Consider the following 22,492-nt stretch of genomic DNA (forward strand, 5'->3'; position numbering starts at 1 on the left):
GACCAGCAGGTGTGACCCCGCAGGTGTGGTCAGGCCGGGATTCCACACCGTTGTTTGCCAAGTTTGGTTTCCAACTAGCAGCATCCTCAACACCTGACAACTTGCCAGAAAAGCCCAATCTAGGCCCCATGCAGATGAACGGAGGCCGAGGGTGGTTCTAGCCATCTGTGCGGTTTAACAAGCGCTCAGGTGACTCCGATGACCAAGCCTGACAAGCATGGCGCCCAGGTGGTCGGGATCGGCTCTGACGCGTCTGGGGGTGGGCACTGGAGGGCGCCGAGCTCTGACGGGCCGACGCGCTCAGGATAGCTGGGCTGTTCCCTCAGCTGCAGGAGAAGAGGTAACCCACAGCCTTCCCGCCTCTGTGGAGTCGCGGTCCTGAAGCGCCCATGTGGGAGCCAGCAGCTCCCCAGGCTGTACCCCCACATCCACCCGAGCTCCCACGGGACGCGGAAAGGAATCCAACGCGGACAGCGGGGTGGGAAGAGAGGACATGACTAGGGCCCCAGGGCTCCACAGCCCCCAACTCTACAGCCACTGTTTCATCGGTCCCGCAGCCTAGTCCAGACCATGGCTGGGATTGACAGAGGGCCCGCCACAGTCTCTCACATCCGGGTTCTCCCAAGCCAATGGGAACTGAAATGCTGAGCCAATCAGCGCTCTGCGTTCCTTCCGGCGTCCTGCGTGCTGCCATGGATACGAGATGGACGAATCCAAACGACTCTGTCGCTGAGTCCCGCCTTCTCCCACCAGCTCCCACCCCCTTTTTGGGCCGGTGAGCTCCTCCTAAGCCAGGGTGCGATACCGTTAGCTTTGAGAGAGGCGCCCTCGCGGCCTCTCACATCCGGGTCCCCGCCGATAGAAACAGAAACTGGCCAATCAGTTCTCCGCGTACCTTCCGGCGTTCTGCGTGCTACCCTGGAGACGGGATGGTTGAGTCCAAACGCGGAGGGGTGTTCGATGCGCGAGGTCGGGCTGCTTCAGCGCTCCGCGCGGTCCTTGCTCCGCTTCCCTCCCCCCGCTTTTGTGGGACCGTGAACGCGTCCCGAGGCGGAGGCCGCGCCGCGCGCATCCGCTGGAGCGATCGAGCGGACCCTGAGCAGTCGCGCAGGTGCGTGGCGCTGGCGGCTTCCGTGGCTCCGAGCGTGTGCCCCGCGTGCGGGAGCGGTGAGGGGCGTTCGTGGTCCTCAGATCCGGAGATGCCCGCTTGGACTACGCCTCTTAAGTCCGGAGCGGCTCGTGGGCTCCCAGCCGGCCTCGCTGGCCGATGTCCGGGGGGCACAGCGAGGCGGTGGAGGCCGCCGGGTTCCCTGGCCCGGACCCTCCTGGGGGCCCGCGGGGGCCGGGAATCCCGTCGCGCCCCCGCCCCTGGAGTGAACTCAGTGGTCAGGCGCTGCGAGGAGGAGGACCTGATGGGTGCCCCCGGCGGCTCGCGGGGCTGGGGGAGCGTTGGCGTCACCCGGCGGGCGGGTGTGGACGCCCGCTGCTCGGGACCTCCGCGTCTGCGCCTCTGGGCCGGGGTCCGAGAACTCGGCTTTCCGGGGAAACCCCACCTGTGGAGCCCCACCTGGCTGGCTTGTTGGAGGCGGGGCCCGCCGCCCGCGTCTTAAACGCGCGCGTGGGCGGCTCGCTCCGACCTCTGCGGACGCGTCCTGGCTGCCCTGGTGGGTTAGAGACCCAGCCCCGAGCTGGGGGCCCTGGGAGGGCGCGTGCAGGTGAGGGGGGTGCTGACCACCGCGGAGGTCGGGACAGTGCGGGCTTGTGCGGGAGTGATGCGGGCGGCCCCAGGGAGGCCTCCCCGGCGCTGCAGAGGGCGGGTTGGGCATCTCGTGGTGATGGACCTGCACGCGTGTTTTGTGGGATTGTCTGTAGACTTTGCGATTAAGGAGACACAATTTTTTTTATCTTTTAAAGTTTTACTTATTTATTTGAAAGGCAGAGTTACGTTACAGAGAGCCAGAGAGAGAGAGAGAGAGAGAGAGAGAGAGAGAGAGAGGTGTCTTCGATCCGCTGGTTCACTCCCCAGATGGCCGCAATGGCCAGAGCCGGGTCGATCCAAAGCCAGGAGCCAGGAGCTTCTTCCGGGTCTCCCACGTCGGTGCAGGAGCCCAAGGACCTTGGGCCATCTTCTGCTTTCCTAGGCCATAGCAGTGAGCTGGATCAGAAGAGGAGCAGCCAGGACTCAAACCGTTGTCCATATGGGATGCCGGCACTGCAGGCGGCTTTACCCGCTACACCACAGCGCTGACCCCAGACATTTCTTTTTTTTTTTTTTTTTAAAAAAATTGATGTATTTTTAAAGAGGGAGAGACCTAGAAAGAGACTTTCCATTCGCTAGTCTGGCTGGGCTTGCTGAAAGCCAGGAGCTTCTTCCAGGTCTGCTACGTGGGTGCAAGGCCCCAGACACTTGGGCCATGCTCTGCTGTTTTCCCTGGTCCATTAGCAGGGAGCTGGACGGGAGGGGAGCAGCTGGGATGCTGGCAGGGGGCGGATTAACCTGCTGAGCCACAACCCCGCCATTCCGGGGTTAAAGGTTTTCACAACAGTTGGCTCCCTAAACTCCTAGATTGGATCAGAGCTGGGCCAGGCCACGTTGGGAATTGGGAGATCAACACAGGGCTCCAGCTTGGGTGTCAGGAACCCAGGTACTTCATCAGCTGCTGCCCCTCAGGATCGGCATTAACAGTAAAGCTGGCACTGGGAGCAGAGCCTCGACTGAAACACAGGCATTAAGATACTAGGATGTAGGTGTCTTAGCCATGGCCTGGAAGACCTCTGCAGATTACAGACTTCCAAAAATCCCTATTACATTGTCTTTAATGGAGGGGTGTTCTTGGAGTCAAAAACAGTCAAGTCATGGAATTTGAGAGATGATGTAGCAAGTCATGTGATGGAGTTCCTGCACTGTGGGAGCACAACCCTAGGCCAGGGAAGGGCTCTACAGAAGGGAGCCCGCCTCACCTGAGCAGGTGGGTGATTGATGGGTCTTGTTGATTTCAGGCTGGCCTGCTGCTCAGGTGCAGTTGCTTAGACAGATTGAGGAAATAGATTTGGCCCAAGTAAAATCCAGACTTAAGATTTTCCTTCATACTTTTCTTGGGGTCTAAAGCCTAATTTCAAGAAATCAGTTTTAGGGAGAAGAGGATAGTAAGAGAAACTGAAAGTTCATCATATTATTTCTTCTGGGACTTCGCATTTGAACTTGTTTTCTACTTAAAATTTTAAGATTTCTGTACCAGCAGTCAACTTGCTAAATAACAACATGTACTACCCTGTAACTTTGTTTATCTGAAAGGCAGAGGAATGTGGATCTTCCATTTGCTGATTGACTCCCCAGATGTTCTCATGGCCCAGGCTGGGCCAGGAGCCTGGAGTCCCCTCCATGTCTTTTACATGTGTGGCAGGGGCCTAAGCACCTGACCCATGGGTGCCTTCCCAAGGGCACCAGTAGGGAGCCTCCGGGACCCTGGCATGAGATGCCAGCGTTGCAAGCAGTAGCCTGATGCACTGTGCCATGGCATTGGCTCCTACTCTTGAATCATTAATGTACATATTGTTTTTCCACTTGGCAGGAACTTTTAATTTTATTGAAAGATGGGTCCTAGAATTAGCTTTATTGCTAGTTGAGTAAATCATTGGCATCTTGAACCAGGATGGGATTCGGCATACTACTGCACATGGGCACGTCTGGCTCTAGGCTTGGGAATTTTTTAAAAAATTCAAAAAAATAATACCTTGCAATATGAATATTCTACAAAAGTTTAACTTGAGTTGTCTATAAAGTTTTTTTTTTTGTTTTTTTTTTTTTTTTTTTTTTTAGTTTTGAGAGTCAGAAAAAGGTCTTCGATCTGCTGGTTCATTCCCCAAGAGGCCGCAACAGCTGTAGCTGAGCCAGCTGATTAGTAGCCTGGAACCTCTTCCTGGTCTCCAGTGAGGTGCAGGGGCCCAGGAAATGAAGCCGTCTTTTGCTGCTTTACCAGGCCATAAGCAGGGAGCTGAATTGGAAGAAGAGCAGCCAAAACACGAACCAGCACTTCTATGGGATGCTGATGCCATAGGCAGAGATGAGCCTGCTACATCACAGTGCTGGTACCCTAAATAAAGTCCTCGTGGAATGCCGTCCTGGCCTTCCATGGACTAAATTGTTCATGGCTGCTCTGCCTAAATGAAACCACAGAGCCTGCATAGATGAAATACTTGCCATCTGAAATTGTACAGGGAAACAGCTCCCAGCTTCTGCTCTAGGGAATTGGACGGTTTCCATCTACAAAATAGATTTTCTTACTCTTCTTGTGGTTTGTTGCTGTCCCCCATCATTTACTCTTCAAACTTTTATCACCTCTCAGTAACCAGTTTTATTAAATCTTCTCAAATCTTAAAAATTTGAACGACAGTAAAATACATAAATTTACCCTGTAAAACTTTTATTTTTTTAAAGGTTATTTTTAAAGAAGGGGGAGATAGAGATCTTCCATTTGCTGCTTCGCTCCCCAAATTGGCTGCAATAGCCAGGGGTGGGCCAGGCACTAGCCAGGAGCTTTATTCTGGTCTCCCATGTGGGTAATCCACGCTGCTTTTTCCAGATGTATTAGCGGGGAGGTATGTTGGGAGTGGAATAGCTGGAGCATGAACCAGCATGCCACATGGGATGCTGGTGTCGAAGGCAGCGGCTTAACCCACTTTGCCACAACGCTGGCCACACCGTCTTAACCATTTTAAAGTGTGTGTTTGAAGAGTGACAAGTACTAAACAACCATGTTGAGTCATGTTGTTAACCAGTGTCCAGAACTCCTTTCTTCTTGTCAAACAGGATACTTAATAAAAACAGACAAGCTACACCTTCCCTCGGCCCCTGGCTTATTTCACTCTGTATCTTGTCCTCAAGGTTTGTCCGCTTTGTAGGCTGTGCCAGAATTTCATTCCTGTAAAAAGCAGAGTGTGTGTTTGTATCAGGTTTGCTTTCTCCATCTGTCCATGGATACTTGAATTGCTTCCCCCTTCAGGCTGTTGAGAGTAATGCCATGAGTATGGCTGTACAAAGATTTTTTGACAATGTGCTTTGAATTTTGGGTATATAGCCAGAAATGGAATTGGTGGATCCTATGGTCATTACCTTTTCAATTTCTTGTCTTCCATAACTGCAGTACCATTTTATGCTCTCAGCAACAACACACGAGATTTTTTTTTTTTTAAATGGTAGCCACCCTAATGAGTGCAAGGTTATGATGTCGTCATGGTTTTGATCTGCTTTCTCTGAAAGACTAGTGATGTTGAGCGCCTTTCAGTGTACTTGTTGACAATGGGTTTATCTTTGGAAAAGTATGTATTCAAGTCCTTCGCCCATTAAATTCATAAAACAAATTCGCACACACATAGTATCATCTACTGGTTCACTCCTCGAGTGCCTACAACAACCTGCATTGCACCGGTGCAAAGCGAGGAGCAGGGAATTCAATCCAGGTCTCCCATTTGGGTTGCAAAAAATTACTTCAGCTGTTGCCAGTGCTTCCCAGGGTCTGGATTAGCACGGAGCTGGAGTTAGGAGCTGGAGCTGGGTACTCTGTGGGATGTGGGCCTCTTAATTTGATTTTGAAATAAGCCTTTAAAAAAAGAGGGAGAGACAGATCTTCCATCTACTGGTTAACTCCCCAGATGGCTGCAACAGCCAGGCTGAAGCTAGGAGCTTCATTTGCATGTGTGTTACATGGGTGCAGAGGCCCAAACACTTGGGTCATCTTCAGCTGCTTTCCCAGGCGAATTAACAGGAAGCTGGATGGGAAGTGGAGCAGCCGGGACTCGAATCTGTGATCATATGGGATGTTGGTACTGCAGGTAGCAGCTCTACCTGCTATGCCACAATGCCAGCCTCGAGGGGTTATTTTTATGTTCTAGTTACTCATCTCTTAGCAAATTGGATTTGTGAGTGTTCTATAGCATCTTTATTCTGTTGATAGTGCCCTTTGCATAGGAATTTTTAATTTTGATGAAGTTCAGTTTATTTTTGCTGCCTTTGATATTGGTGTCAAGTGCAATGCCTTTTATAGACAAGTTGAGTTAGAATTCACATATGATAAAACCCCTTTAAAATGTGAAGTTCAGAGGGTTTTAGTGTATGGACAGAGCTGTAACAATCATAACCCCTAGTGAACTACAAAAAATAAATACCTTTAACTTACAGCTATTTTGCGGATTGTGTTGTGAAGGGATTTTTAGGCCTGACTTACTGGATAGAACACAAAAAGCCATTTTTAAAGAGGATATTTTGGGGTTGGCGCTGTAACATAGCGGGTAAAGCTATTGCCTGCAGTGCCGGCATCCCATATGGGCGCCGATTCAAGCCCTGGCTGTACCACTTCCGATCCTGCTCTCTGCTGTGGCCTGGGAAAGCAGTGGAAGATGGCCCAAGTTCTTGGGCCCCTGCACCCACGTGGGAAACCCAGAAGAAGCCCTGGGCTCCTGGCTATGGATTGGCCCAGCTCCAGCTCTTGTGGTCATTTGGGGAGTGAACCAGTAGATGGAAGACCTCTCGCTCTCATGCTCTCTGCTTTGCCTCTCTGTAACTCTGCCATTCAAATAAATAAATCTTTTTTTTTTTTTTTTTTTTAAAAGCCACTCTTAGTGCTTGGGTAATTTTAGTGAAGTTTCCTTCTAATTAGTCAAAGTGAAAGTAAAACAGGTAAATAACATATTTTTCCCCTCAGCTTTATTGACAGATAATAGTGTATAATTAGATTTACGCTATGATTTGTTACACGTGTATACTGAGTTTCTGGAAAGTTCTCTCTAGAAACAGTAGTTCATACAAGAATCTTTCGTTGACTGAGTACTTTGGTAGTCTGCAGGTGGCCGTAGGCAATAGAACTACACGGTGTGGCCGTGTACCCTGTAGACTTAAGTAGCAGAACCAGTCAGCAGGAGTGACTTTTGTCCAGGTTAGTATTTTATTGACCCCAGCTGAGTTCAGAAAGCCCATGGGAAATTGTATTATAAAAACCAGACAGGGATTCCAAAAGTATCTTTGCATCAAATTGAACTTTGAATTCCATTTTTGGGATGAACTTAAAACTTTGTATCTGAGAGGTACAGAGATGCATCACTGACTTGATTTTCAAATGCCTGTCACACCCAGAGCGAGACCAGGGGAATTCAACCCCGATGTCCCCTGTCACTTAAGCCTTCACTGTCTCCATTGGTCTGCATTGGTGGGAAGTTGGAGTGAGGAGCCAGAGCTGAGACTGGAGCCAAGAGGGGACAAAGATGCCTTAACTGGCAGGCTAAGCACCTCTTCCACAGACTTTATGAAGCACCCTTTTACGTTGTGTCATTGGCTTCTCATATTTCATGAGGTTATGGTGGGACAGTTACCTTATCAATGTAGTTTCCATTATCACATTATCCATTATGATACTCCATTATCAATATACTTTCCATTGCAACAAACTAAGCAAGATACTCTCATACCTAACAATGAATAAGTGACTTGGCTTTGAAGTAGCTGTGTCAACTTTACAGCCCAGGCTTCCTGGCCCACAGTAACTTTTTTTTTTTTTTTTTTTGAGCTTGTAAAGCAAACATAACATAAAATTTGCCACCTTAATGATTTTAATTGTGTGGTCCAACGCTCATGACTACTCATATTGTTACACAATCATTGCCACCCTCCATCTCTGAGTCTTAATCTTATAAACTCTATGGCCACTCAGAAATAACCCATTCCCACCTTCCCCCAACCGCGGCAACTACCATTCCACTCTCATTCTCTAACTTTGTAACTTGGATTTAAAATAGCTATTGTTTACACTGGTTTTATAAAGGTTTTGTGGATAGGAAGTTGAATATTGGCTTGTGAAATTTTATTTTTCCTTTGGCTTTGCTTATTCTATAAAAAGAATGATGGTGGAATCCAGCTCTCGGGGGTGGATTTTTTTTTTTTTTTTTGAACTTCTAATCAGCCAAAGAGCTTACATTGATGTCATTTCTGCTTACTATCCAGGAGCTGGAGATGCTATTGTATGTGAAAAGCCGGCTGACAGATGGAAAACTTCATTCTCTATGAGGAGATTGGCAGAGGAAGCAAGACGGTTGTGTATAAAGGGCGACGGAAGGGAACCATCAATTTCGTAGCCATTCTCTGTACTGAGAAGTGCAAAAGGCCCGAAATAACCAACTGGGTAAGTCGGGTGCATTCCCATCTGTCTGGCGGAGACGGAACTACAGTCAGGTAGGAAAGACCGCTTTCTGCTAAATTCCACAGTCCTGAATAGTGAGGAATATCTAAGTAATTAACGGCTTAGGTTGGATTTTCTTCTGGCACAAGAGAAATTATTGATGGTTTCTTTTAAAATGTAGTGCGTGGGGTGGACTTCTGGTGCGGTGGTAGAGGCGCTGCTTGGGACCCAGGCTGGAGTTGAAGTCCCAGCTCTGGTTCCGTCCCAGCTTCCTGTTAGCGTGCACCTTGCGGGGCAGCATGTGAAGACTTGGTGAGCTTCCTCCCTGCCCCCGACATGGGAGACCTTGTGTGAGTTCCCAGCTGCTGGCTGTAACTCTTGAGGGTATCTGAGCAGTGAACCAGCAAATAAGCAATGTCCTTGTTTTTTTTTTTTTTTTTTTTTTCCTACCTTTCAAATACATTTAAGAAGTTAAATATATGACTACGAACCTTTTTTTTTTTTTTTTTTTTTTTTTTTTTAATTTTTGACAGGCAGAGTGGACAGTAGAGGGAGATAGAGAGAAAGGTCTTCCTTTTTGCCATTGGTTCACCCTCCAATGGCCGCCGCGGTAGGCGCGCTGCGGCCGGCGCACCGCGCTGATCTGATGGCAGGAGCCAGGTGCTTCTCCTGGTCTCCCATGGGGTGCAGGGCCCAAGCATTGGGCCATCCTCCACTGCCCTCCCTGGCCACAGCAGAGAGCTGGCCTGGAAGAGGGGCAACCGGGACAGGATCGGTGCCCCGACCGGGACTAGAACCCGGTGTGCCGGCGCCGCAATGTGGAGGATTAGCCTAGTGAGCCACGGCGCCGGCTATGAACCTTTTAAAGAAGGGACAGTGAATAAGTGACTTGGCTTTGAAGTAGCTGTGTCAACTTTACAGCCCAGGCTTCCTGGCCCACAGTAACTTTTTTTTTTTTTTTTTTTTTTTGAGCTTGTAAAGCAAACATAACATAAAATTTGCCACCTTAATGATTTTAATTGTGTGGTCCAACGCTCATGACTACTCATATTGTTACACAATCATTGCCACCCTCCATCTCTGAGTCTTAATCTTGTAAACTCTATGGCCACTCAGAAATAACCCATTCCCACCTTCCCCCAACCGCGGCAACTACCATTCCACGGTATGGCTCTAGGATTAGGACTACTTGTATAACTGGTGTCAGTGTCTGTGTTTTTGTGACTGGCTAACTTAACACGGTGTCCTCAGAGTTCATCCGTGCTGTAGCATGTCAGAATCTCCTCCTTTTTAAGGTTGGGTCGTATGAACATACTGCATTTCCTTCCATGTTTTAACTGTTGTGCATAATAACGGCTATGAAATCTACACGTACAAATGGCTCCTGCTTTACTTTCTTTTGGGTTCATTCCCACAAGAGCTGTCGCTGGATCCTATTTGGTAATTCTATTCTTAATATTTAGAGAGAGCATATTTTGTTTAGACAGAGATCTTCCATCCACTGGTTCACTTACCAAATGGCTGCAACAGCGGGGGCTGGGCTGATCCGAAGCCAGCAACTTCTTCCCCGTCTCCCATGAGGATGCAGGAGCATAAGCACTTGGCTTATATTCCACTGCTTTCTCGGGCCATAGCAGGGAGCTGGATTGGAAGTGGAGCATCTGGGATTGGAACCTGCGCCAGGTGGCAACTTCACCTCCTACGCCACAGCATCGATCCCTCTTCCCTTCTGTTTTAAGAGATTCATGTACTATTTAATGACATTGATCCCACAGTGGACAAATCAATGAATTTCTGATGAGATAAAGTGTACTCAGGAACATGTGTAAGATGACTTTGTAATCAAATTTGTTCTTGATTTCACTGCAGAATTCACTGGCCCTGAAGAAACTTAGTAACACAGAAATACTTGTGAATACCAGGAATAAGGAATATAAAGAAATTCTTAAACAGAGTTGTCAAATGATTTTCAAGTACTAGATTCAATATTCAAGTGTTAAACCCATTGATTTAATGAGGGATCCATTTCACACTGAATTTGAGCCACAGCACACGGTCCTCCAGTGAGGACCACCAAAAATTTTGCTTTGACACGTATCTCATGTTACACTGTACACTGCAAAATTTTCAGTTCAGTAGACTCACTGAGATGATACGTAAACAATATACAGGAATGTTATTCATGAAATACCAACTTTCTAGTTCAAGTTTTTGGCTTAGTAATTATACTGTGATTGCTTTAGATGGTCTAAAGTAGCTGGATCTTTGGGCACAAGCGTACTTCCATCATAGCATTCACAACGTGTAGTGGAATTATTAATAACCCACCTAAACAGGGAAGAAAGGTGCAAAACAGGAACAACAACGGAATGGGAAAGGAAAACACCTGTGTGTTGTCATTGACAAGGCCTGAAACATGGAATTTCAGCAACTGCATTTCTTTGATTACCTACAAATCCTGACAGAGGCCTGAGATGAGCGTTCTTAGAATAAGCCTGTTTTGACTCACAGCACACTTCAAAGGTGAAAAACTTTTTTTTTTTCATAGAGAAAACTTAAAATCAGGAAAAAAGTTTTCGTGCAACACAAACTCAGCCAGGTTTTGTCTGGGAGGGGCTGTTGGCTTGGTTTAATTGTCACACACCAATTTGCCTCAATAGTTCAGGGAAGGTGGAGGCGGGCCTAGAAGAAGTCCTCAGTACAACAGTATATTTCGATTTGAGTGTAGTTGTTGCTTGTTACGTGACCAGATTACAGAAATAACGTAGTGGACACCACGGTTCATCCTTCTGATAAGCCTGTTGATCGGGTCTTGGCTGTCGCCTGCAACTCCACCCTCTGCACAATGGGTGGTGGTTTCCTTCATCCCACCTTGTGGAGAAGATAAACCGGAAGTGTCTTCCAGCAGTGTGGATCCCGTGGATCGGATCCTACATGCATGTACCAAGAGAACGGGCAGTCAGAGTGTTACTGGTCCAGGGATTTTGCCATAGCCACACTTGTACATGAGTTCATTTACTGGTTCAGATTCGGGCATCCCCGTGTGGTACGTGGCTCCACAGTCCTCAGCATGTGAATCGAAGCCTTGCTGAGCTTAACAAAGGTGCCACTGCAGAACCGATGAAGGCAAAGAAGGCGCAACACTTTTTGGACCTTGAGACTCGCCCCATTGATAGGTCTGATTGGGGTGACAAACCCCAATTTGGGTTCTGCAGTTGCAAAAAAGTTGCCAGCGTTCCTTGACATCTGGATGTCAGTTCTGTACATCTGCCTGTATTCCTTGTGATAGAGCTTAGCTTTTGCGTAGATGGCTGCTCCTTGCCTTTTGCAGCGTCTTGGGTAAACTTCTTTCTCGAGTGTTTGATCTTCAGCTGAGTAAGAGTCCTTTGCTTTTTCTTAAGGGTTTCTGGCATAGCAGGAACCTTATTTATTTATTTTTTTGACAGGCAGAGTTAGAGACAGAGAGAAAGGTCTTCCTTCCAGTGGTTCACCCCCTAAATGGCTGCTACAGCTGACGCGCTGCGCCGATCCGAAGCCAGGAGCCAGGTGCCTCTCCTGGTCTCCCATGTGGGTGCAGGGCCCAAGCACTTGGACCATCCTCCACTGGACTCCTGGGCCACAGCAGAGAGCTGGCCTGGAAGAGGAGCAACCAGGACTAGAACCCTTAGCGCCGGAGCCACAGGCAGAGGATTAGCCTAGTGAGCTGCAGTGCCGGCCTGATATCTTTTTGTTTTGATTTGTATTTCCCTAATGACTGGTGACGGTGTCTTCTCATTTCCTATTGACAATTTGTGCAGCTTTTTGCAGAAATAGATATTGAATCCTGTGCCTGTTTTTTTAAAGATTATATTTAAAAGTTACAGAGGCAGAGAGAGAGAGATCTTGCATCTGCTGGTTCACTCCCCAGATGGCCACAATGGCCGGAGATGTGCCAACCTGAAAGCCAGGAGCTGCTGCTTTCTTTTTTTTTGACAGGCAGAGTGGACAGTGAGAGAGAGACAGAGAGAAAGGTCTTCCTTTGCCGTTGGTTCACCCTCCAATGGCCGCTGCGGCCAGTGCGCTGCGGCCGGTGCACTGCGCTGATCCGAAGGCAGGAGCCAGGTGCTTCTCCTGGTCTCCCCTGGGGTGCAGGGCCTAAGCACTTGGGCCATCCTCCACTGCACTCCCTGGCCACAGCAGAGAGCTGGCCTGGAAGAGGGGCAACCAGGACAGAATCCGGCGCCCCGACCGGGACTAGAACCTGGTGTGCCGGCGCCACTAGGCGGAGGATTAGCCTGTTGAGCCATGGCGCTGGCCGGAGCTGCTGCTTGTCTTGGGTCATCTTCTACTGTTTTCCCAGGCCGTAGCAGAGAGCTGGATCAGAAGTGGAGCAGCTGGGACTAGAACCGGTGCCCATATGGGATGCTGGCATTGCAAGTGACAGCCCCGTGCCTGCTTTCTTTTCTTTTTTTTTTTATTAAACTTTTATTTAATGAATATAAATTTCCAAAGTACAGCTCATGGGTTACAATGGCTTCCCCCTCCCAAAACTTCCCTCCCACCCACAACCCTCCCCTTTACCGCTCTCTCTCCCCTTCCAATCACATCATGATTCATTTTCAATTCTCTTTATATACAGAAGATCAGTTTAGTATAAATTAGGTAACGATTTCAACAGTTTGCCCCCATATAGCAACATAAAGTGAAAAAAAAAAATACTGTTGGAGTACTAGTTATAGCATTAAATAAGAGTGTACAGCACATTAAAGGCAGAGATCCTACATAATATTTTTTAAAAAAATTAATTTTCTATGCCATTTCCAATTTAACACCAGGTTTGTTTTTTTTTCATTTCCAATTATGTTTATATACAGAAGATCGATTCAGTGTATAATTAGTAAAGATCTCATCAGTTTGTACCCATGCAGAAACACAAAGTGTAAAAATACTGTTTCAGTACTAGTTATAGCATCACTGCACATTAGACAACACATTAAGGACAGATCCCACATGGGATGTAAGTACACAGTGACTCCTGTTGCTGACTTAACAATTTGACACTCCTGTTCATGGCGTCAGTAATCTCCCTAGGCTCTAGTCATGAGTTGCCAGGGCTATGGAAGCCTTTAGGGTTTGCTGACTTTGATCTTATTCCGATAGGGTCACAGTCAAAGTGGAAGTTCTCTCCTCCCTTCAGAGAAGGGTACCTCCTTCTTTGATGGCCCCGTTCTTTCCACTGGGATCTCACTAACAGAGATCTTTCATTTAGGTCTTCTTCTTTTTTTCTTTTCCATGATATCTTGGCTTTCCATGCCTACAATACTCTCATGGGCTCTTCAGCCAGATCCAAATGCCTTAAGGGCTGATTCTGAGGCCAGAGTGTTGTTTAGGACATCTGCCATTCTATGAGTCTGCTGTGTATCCCACTTCCCATGCTGGATCTTTCTCTCCCTTTTTGATTCTATCAGTTAGTATTAGCAGACACTTGTCTTGTTTGTGTGATCCCTTTGTTTCTTAGACCTATCCAAGCCATCTAATGTGAACTGAAATTGATCACTTGGACTAGTGAGATGGCATTGGTACATGCCACCTTGATGGGATTGTATTGGAATCCCCTGGCACATTTCTAACTCCACCATTTGGGACAAGTCTGATTGTGCATGTCCCAAATTGTACATCTCCTCCCTCTCTTTTTCCACTCTGAAATTTAACAGGGATCACTTTTCAGTTAAAATTTAAACACCTAAGAATAATTGTGTGTTAATTACAGAGTTCAACCACTAGTACTAGAACAACAACAACAACAAGAACTAATACTAAAAAGGATAAAGTATTACATTGTACATCTAGAGTCAGGACAAAAGCTGATCAGGTCATTGTTTCTTATAGTGTCCATTTCACTTCAACAGGTTTCCCCTTTGGTGCTCAGTTGTCGCCGATCAGGGAAAACAAATGATATTTGTCTCTTTGGGATTGGCTTAATTCACTTAGCATGATGCTTTCCAGATCCCTCCATCTTGTTGCAAATGACTGGGTTTCATTGTTCCTTACTGCTGTATAGTATTGTTTCTCACCGAGTCTTACGAGTTGCTGTACATTACAGAACTGAACTTAGCAGATACTTGATTTTCAGATGTTTTGCTATTCTGTAGCTTGCCTTTTCATTATATTGATAGTTGGTTTTGTTATATAAAATTTTAATTGTTAGAAATTCCATTTCATCTCCTTTTTCTTTTATTGTCCACACTTTTGTTGTCACATCCCAAAATAATTAGCAAATCCAGCAATGAAAGTTTTTTTTCAAAAGATTTACTTATTTGATAAGCAGAGGTAGGCAGAGAGGGAGAGAGAGAGAGAGGTCCTCCATCCGCTGGTGCAACCCCCAGATAGCTACAATGGCCGGAGTTGAGCGATCAAAAGCCAGGAGGCAGTAGCTTCCCCTGGGCCCCACACGGTGCAGGAGCCTAAGGGCTTGGCCCATTCTCCACTGCATTCCCAGAGAGCTGGATTGGAAGCTGAGCAGCCACGGCTCAAATCTGCGTCCATGGCGGCCTCACCTGCTAAGCCACAGTGCTGGTCCCTGTCGTGTGTTTCCTGAGTTACATAGTTTTGACTTTTCTTCGGTGTGTGTATTTTACGTCTTTGATCAATTTTGAGTTAATTTTTACGGAGTGTTTTAGACAAGCATACAGCTTTTTTTTTTTTTGGTGTGTGGATATTCAGTTTTCATAGCACCATTTAAAAAAAAATCTATAGTGATGCTTGTAGGTTTGTGGGAAATTTTAAAGCAAAATGTGAGTCTTGCTGCTCTTTTTTGAGGTTGTTTTTGGTGACTTGGTGTACTGTGAAAGGCCATATCAATTTTTGAATGAATTTTTGTAGGGATTGTGTTGCCTGTGTAGGTGGCTTTGGATAGTACTGACAGCTTAACAACTGTACATCTTCCAATCCATGAACATGGGGTGTTCCTATCTATTTATGTTTTAAAATTCCTTTCAACATTGTTTTGCGATTTTTCATCTTAAGGTTCTTTCACATCTTTGAGGTTAATTCCTACGTGTTTCAGTCTTTCTGATGCTCTTATAAATGGAGCTGTTTACTTAATTTTGTTTTTTTCTTGTTTAACTAATTTTGAGTGTTGACTTTGAATCTTGTTTTGCCTTATTCTCTGTGTGTATGTAATCTTTAGGGTTTTCTACATGAAAGATCAGTCCATATCCTGATTGATTTATTCATTGCCCTTTAGGAAGAAAAATAGAATTGTTTCTTGACTCATTGCTCTAGTTAGGACTTGTAGGACTATGCTGTAGACTAGTGGTGAAAGTGTGTATTCTTGCCTTATTCCTGCACTTAAAGGAGAAGCTTTCAGTCTCTCACCATTGAGTATGTTGTTTGGTTGGATCTTTCATATATGCCTTTTATTGAGTTGAAAGTTTGCTTTGATTCCTAGTTTGTAGAGTGCTTTTTTGTCCCCATGAGTTTTGTCAACTGATTTTCCTGAATTAGTTTACAGGGTCATCTCATTTTTTATTTTTTTTGTTCATTCCGTTAATGTGATATATTACATTGACTTTTGTTTTTGTATGTGAAACCATCCATGTATTCCAAGAATACATCCAGCTGGTCATGTTGGATAATTTTTTAATATGCTGTTGAGTCAGTTTGCTAGTACTTTGTCTTTGGACATACTTAGCTTTCAATAAAATAATACAGTAAAACACTTAGCAGGAGACCTGATACCTTGTAAGCACTTTTTTTTTTTTTTTTTTTTTTTTTTTTTTGGAAGATACATTTATTTTGAAAGAGATGTGGGGGAGAAAGAAGGAAAAGGGAATGATTTTCGATTGTTGGTTCACTCCCCAGATGGCAGCAACAGCAGGAGCTTCATCTGGGTCTCTGATGTGGATGGCAGGAACCCAAACACTTGGGCCATCTTGTGCTTTTCCATGGCCTTTAGCAGAGAGCTGGATCGGAAGTGCAGCAGCTGGGACATGAACTGGTGCCCATAGAGGATAATGGTGTTTCAGGCAGTGGTTTTACCCACTACGCCACAGCGCCGCTCCCCAGTCCTCTATATCTTGATGTCTCTTACTAGGTCATAGTCATTAATGGAACAAGAAATGCATGGGGAATAGGGAGGGAAATGCTCAGAACTGGACAAGTTTTTTTTTTTTTTTTTTTTTTTTTTGACAGGCAGAATGGATAGAGAGAAAGAGACAGAGAGAAAGGTCTTCCTTTTTGCCGTTGGTTCACCCTCCAATGGCCGCTGCGGCCGGCGCATCTCGCTGATCCGAAGCCAGGAGCCAGGTGCTTCTCCTGGTCTATTATGCGGGTGCAGGGCCCAAGCACTTGGGCCATCCTCCACTGCCTTCCCGGGCCATAGCAGAGAGCTGGCCTGGAAGAGGGGCAACCGGGATAGAATCCAGCTCCCCAACCGGGACTAGAACCCGGTGTGCCGGCGCCGCAAGGCGGAGGATTAGTCTGTTAAGCCATGGCGCTGGCCAGAACTGGACAAGATTTAGGAGGCGAGAGGTAACTTCATATATAGGAGGGAAGGACTGAGAAGAGACAGAAAATGATAATGTCCGTGGCTAAGGAAAGGCCACTCACTGTCTGTGGTTCCTGAGTGAAAGAACCCAGCAAAGTCTCTGCTTCCTCGAAAATTCATGTGTTCACTTTGAACCCCAAGGCTGTGATAGAGGGTGAAGTGACAGGTCAGAGGCAGATCCTGTCCTTGCAAGAGAATGGTATAGCAAGATAAGAGGTCAAGGTCCTCATGTTGATGCTTGTCCAAATCCCTGCCTTCCAGGTCTCTTAGACTTTGGACACTCTGAGGTCCCAGACCTAGAAGAAGCATTTCAAGTTCATATCTGACTACTCTGAGTATTGTTAGGTTTCAGCCACTGAGCTGGGTGGTTTCGCTCTCCTCAATTGCCTCTGTCCTTACCATCCTGATTCAGCTTGAGTCACATCTGTTGGATGAAGCACCCATCCTCTATGAGGAGCCAGCAGAGCTAGACGAAGAGAAAGTTAGATGAGGAGGAGTTTGCCTTCCCTGCCTCCCTTCTCCTTGGTTCTATCTAGCGTGCATAGTCATGCCCCTCGATGGATGCTCTTGGCTGCTACTGTGAAACCCTTCTTTTTTTTTTTTTTTTAAAAGAAAACTTTTATTTAATATAAATTTCCAAAGTACAACTTTTGGATTATAGTAGTTCTTCCCCCCATAACCACCCTCCCACCTGCAAACCATCCCATCTCCCACTCCCTCTCCCATCCCATTCTTCGTTAAGATTCATTTTGAATTATCTTTATATACAGAAGATCAAGTTAGTATATACTAAGTAAAGATTTCAACTGTTTACACCCACACAGACACACAAAGTATAAAGTACTGGTTTGAAGACTATCTGAAATCCTTCTTGTACTTTAGCTTGCTCTAGATATTCTCAAAATCGCGCTTTTGGGTGTCATAATTGACTTGTGGTTTGTCCATTCATTTCGGGACTCTGCTGGGTCATGCACTTAGAAAACTCATTTTTATTGATGTATCATCACTTTCTCCAGTCATTCTTGGGTGGAGTCCATCAAAAATGTAGGGGGGTGACTGCTACAGGATTTCCAGAGAATGTGGTAGGGCCATTGAGAGAGAAATCTTGAGTGAGGAAGCTTTGTGATATTTGGACTTCTGTTTTAGGTCTATCATGGTCTGGAACAAATGCCACCTTCCTGTAAGCAACTTAGTATGTCATTATAAACATTAAAAATAAGAAAGCAAAGAGAAGGAAGAGTGGAAGTAAGGGAGGGAGGGGATGGATAGGGTGGGAAGTAGCATTATGCTTTTAAAATTGTATATATGAAATACATGAAGTTTGTTTGCTTTATATAAAGAGAACTTAGCCCTGATTAGGTCCCTTAACTGAGCCTAACCACGAGAATGCAACATGTGCCGCATGCTGTAAATACCACAAGACAGAATCCCAGTGAGACTATCGCCATGTTAGTGAGCTGATGCCTTTCCAAATGGAACAAACGCTATGGAGGAACTCGATGCACACCCTGAGGAGTGAGTGTGTAGTGTAGGACTTTTGAGGGGGTCTTGGCATCCTATGCATACCAGAGTAGAATCTTGGAGCTGTAGCTTCATTGGTTGAACTTGGTAAAGAGGTTGAAAAACTTTAAGCCTCAGTTTCTTTGTCTTAAGGTTTGAGAGGTAGAGCTACACAGAGAGGCAGAGGCAGAGAAAGGTCTTTGATCCATTGGTTCACTCTGCCAATGGGCACAACGGCTGGAGCTATGCCGATCAGGAGCCAGGAGCTTCTTTGTCGTCTCCCACGTGGGTGCAGGGGCACAAGCACTAGGGCCACCTTCTACTTTTCCCAGGTGTAGCAGGGACCTGGATAGGAAGAGGAGCAGCCAGGACTTAAACCAGTACCCATATGGGATGCTGGCACTGCAGGTGGAGACTTAGTCTGCTGTACCACAGCACCAACCCCAAGCCTCAGTTTGTTTCAATGGGAAAATGTGGTTTCCTGTTTACCAAGGAAAATAATGGTACCCACCTTAGGGTCTGAGGATGTAGTATGGTGCTCGGTACTGAAGATCTGTGACTCAAGTGCTTCCAGTCCTGTTATTCATGATCTTCCCTGAGTCTTCCAATGACTCTCTCTAATTGCCCCTCTTCAGTGAGGTCTCCCTAAGCCCCTTACGTGTCTGCTTAGTCTATGCCTTGCACCTGGCTCCTGGGCTCATCTGTGAATACTGACCTCTGTCTGCACTCATTGATTCATGGCTGGGGCCTGTGGCTGCTGAGGCCCCTGCTTGGCCACTCTGGCCTGCTCTTTGGGACCTCTGGTCTGGCCACGTCTGGTCTGGGGACCTCTGGCCTCACAACAGCTGAGAGGTTAAAAGGAGCACTGATGCATCTGGCTAATGTCCATCACTCCGGCTTGTATTTCTGCTTCCATGATGGCATTTATCACGTTTCATTGTGTTTCTCTGCCCATCCTTGGCGAGGTCACTGAGCTTTGAGCTTAGCTGTCTCACTCACTCATTCCTTCAACATGTATTCTTCCAGGGTCCCCAGGTCCTGGGGTTCAGCAGGAAAAAGACAAAATCCCTGTCTTTAACAAGCTTCCATTTTAGTTCAGAGGTCAACACTAGAGAAAAAGGTTATTAGTGTTAATTGTGCAGCTCTGTAGTGTACGTTTTGATGAGTTTTAGTAAACGTATGCAGTCACATAACACATAAAAATTTAGATGTAAAACAGCCGTTTCCTTCCAGAAGCTGCCTATTGCGCCCCTCCAGATCTGTCTCCTCCCTCAACACTGTTACTGTGCCTATCACTGTAGTTTAGTTTTGCTTGCTGTAACTTGGATGGAATCCTGTGGTGTGTACTCGCTGGTGGTGCACTTATTTTCCTTGGATCACGTTTTTGAGATTGATCAATGTTATTGCAAGTATTGTAGTTTGTTCCTTTGTTGCAAAATAGAATACCATTTTAACTGAATGTTTTTTTTTTTTTTTCAAGATTTATTTTATTTGAATGACAGAGTTAAAGAGAGGTGGAGACAGAGAGAGAGGTCTTCCATGCACTGGTTCACTCCCCAGATGGCCGCAACAGCCAGAGCTGAGCTGATCCTAAGCCAGGAGCCAGGAGCTTCTTCTGGGTCTCCCACTTGCGTGCAGGGGCCCAAGGACTTGGGCCATCTTTCACTGCTTTCCCAGGCCACAGCAGAGAGCTGGATCAGAAGAGGAGCAGCCGGGACTAGAACTGGAGCCCATATGGGATACCGGCGCTTCAAACCAGGGCTTTAACCTGCTATGCCACAGCGCCAGCCCTGGCCTTGTGCTATTTGTCTTTCTGTGTGTTGCCTATCTCATTTAACTATGTCTTCTAGTTCCATCCAATTTGCCACAAATGGAAAGGGTTCTATTTTTTATGGCTGAATGATAAATTCCATCGTGTATGTACGCGTTCTGGTTCCTTTATCCACTCCTCACACCTTGATCAGTTCTGTATCTTGACTATGAGCAGTGATGTGGAGTGGTGGTGCAGATAACACTTTCTTACAGTGATTGCATGTCTTCTGGGCGTGCACTGAATAGTGGGATTGCTGGATCATGTGGCGGCTTCTAATTTTTAAAGGCATCTCTGTAGTGTTCTTCACAGTGGCTGTACTGACTTCTCTTCCTACGCACAGTGTGTGATATCCTTCCCTTTGTCCACATGCAGCAGCTTTTGTGACATTTTATCTTTTTAAAAAAGTCACTTTTCGTGGGGTGAGGTGCTAGCTCATTGTGGTTTTGGTTTACGTTTCCCTAATGGCGAATGGTAATATTTTTTCATGTATTGGTTGGCCATTTATATTTCTTCTGAGCAATGTCTATTCAGAGCCTTTGCTCATTTTTTAAAAAAAAGATTTATTTATTTAAAGGCAGAGTTACAGAGAGGCAGGGAGGGAGTGAGGGAGGGGTCTTCCATCCGTTGGTTCACTCCCCAAGTGCCTACCAGAAGCCGGGGATCTGGGTCTGCTAGGTGGGTGGCGAGGACCCAGTCACTTGAGCCACCACTTCTGCCTCTCAGGGTCTGCCCTGGCAAGGATCTGGAGTCAGGAGCTGGAGCTGGGAGTCGAACCCAGGTCTTCAACGTGCCATCTGCATCTTGGCTGCTAAGTTAAATGTTCCTTCTGTAAAAATGGCGAAAGTAATGTATGTTCATTTAAAGGAAACTGGGACAATTTGGAAAAATGGTTAGAAGACGTTGCCATTGCTGCGTCACTTGAATATAACCACTGTTCATGTTTTAGTTTGTTTCCTGCTAGTCTTCTCTCTGAGCTAACTTTTTTTTTTTAAATTCATTTCAAAGGCAGGGAGAGATAGACATACAGCTGGATATGAATCAATTTCCCATCTACTGGCTTATTCCCCAGATGCGTGCAACAACTGGGGTTGGCCAGGCCAAAGACAGAAACTAGGAACTGAACCTGAGTCTTCCACATGAGTGGGAGTGTACCTGTTGCCTTCCCAGGTACACATTAGCAGGCATCTGAGATCAGGAGTGGAGTGAGATGAGGATTCCAGTGCAGTCATTTGAATACCAGACGTGGGTGTCCCAAGTAGTGGCTCAACCACTGTGCCAAATGCCCTTGTTCTTGTTTTTTTAATGTGCTAGTCGTGGTATTATGTAATTTTTTTTCTTGACCTTTTTGCATTTGACATGGTAACACTGTCATTTTTTTTTTTTTTTTTTGACAGGCAGAGTGGACAGTGAGAGAGAGAGACAGAGAGAAAGGTCTTCCTTTTGCCGTTGGTTCACCCTCTAATGGCCGCTGCGGTAGCGCGCTGCAGCCGGCGCACCGCGCTGTTCCGATGGCAGGAGCCAGGTGCTTCTCCTGGTCTCCCATGCGGGTGCAGGACCCAAGGACTTGGGCCATCCTCCACTGCACTCCCTAGCCACAGCAGAGAGCTGGCCTGGAAGAGGGGCAACCGGGACAGGATCAGTGCCCCGACCGGGACTAGAACCCGGTGTGCCGGCGCCGCAAGACGGAGGATTAGCCTAGTGAGCCGCGGTCATTTTTAACTATGATTGTGTTACTCAGTTGCTAGGTTATTTTAACTTAGTGCTTTTCCTGTGAAAATATTTTTTTTCCTGATTATAAACATAGCGTGGACTTAGTCTAGAACATAGAAAAAAGTAAAAAAGTAAAGATTTGTGAGACACCAGTAGTGGAAACAATAACATTAGTTATTTTGACATATACTCTTCTTCCTACACATCTTTATAATTTGTGTTTATGCAAATATGCAAAGCTTTAGTATGCAGGTTTTAAAAATAATTTTGGGGATTGTACGTTGTCAGCATTTTTTTGTGTGTCTGTCTTCATAGCCATCGTTCCCAACGTCTGAGAGTCTGCCAGGTAGATTTCATGGTTTTCTTATCTGTTTCCCAGTGAGGTGTTTCTTAAGTGCCAGATTTTGAAGAATTTTTGTCAAGAGAATGCTCTGTGTTTTTGTAGGTCCGTCTCACCCATGAAATTAAACACAAGAATATTGTAACTTTCCACGAGTGGTATGAAACCAGCAATCATCTCTGGCTAGTGGTGGAGCTGTGCACGGGTAAGAGTGTGGCCGCCCTGTGTAGCACAGGATAAACCTGTGGTCTAAGTTGTGTTACTTCCCTTTAATCTCCTATTGCAAAGTTAAAAGGTGCTGATGTTATTTAGTGTGCTAACTTACAAATCTATTGCTTTGGTGGATTTAAGGACAGGGTAAAGGGCAAAGACGCTTGGGAAAAGAAGGCTGCTATAAACTTCACTTTGGAGTTGACTCTGGTATGTTACTCAAT

At 46.1% G+C, this 22,492-nt stretch overlaps 1 protein-coding gene across 5 annotated transcripts in view; it reads left to right on the plus strand.

The window, feature by feature from the left end:
* Positions 1-1,053: 1,053 nt before the first annotated feature.
* Positions 1,054-22,492, plus strand: part of ULK4 (unc-51 like kinase 4) — a 597,001-nt gene continuing 575,562 nt past the window's right edge. For 4 of the 5 annotated variants that reach the window (XM_062200117.1, XM_062200120.1, XM_062200121.1 and 1 more), the window contains exons 1-3: positions 1,054-1,111; positions 7,994-8,171; positions 22,164-22,263. In XM_062200117.1, coding sequence (XP_062056101.1) covers positions 8,034-8,171; positions 22,164-22,263 — 238 coding nt within the window. In that variant the 5' untranslated portion in view covers positions 1,054-1,111; positions 7,994-8,033. The other variant, XM_062200118.1, reaches the window with a different exon arrangement.

This window comes from Lepus europaeus, chromosome 9 (assembly GCF_033115175.1).
Source record: "Lepus europaeus isolate LE1 chromosome 9, mLepTim1.pri, whole genome shotgun sequence".
Classification (NCBI taxonomy): domain Eukaryota; kingdom Metazoa; phylum Chordata; class Mammalia; order Lagomorpha; family Leporidae; genus Lepus; species Lepus europaeus.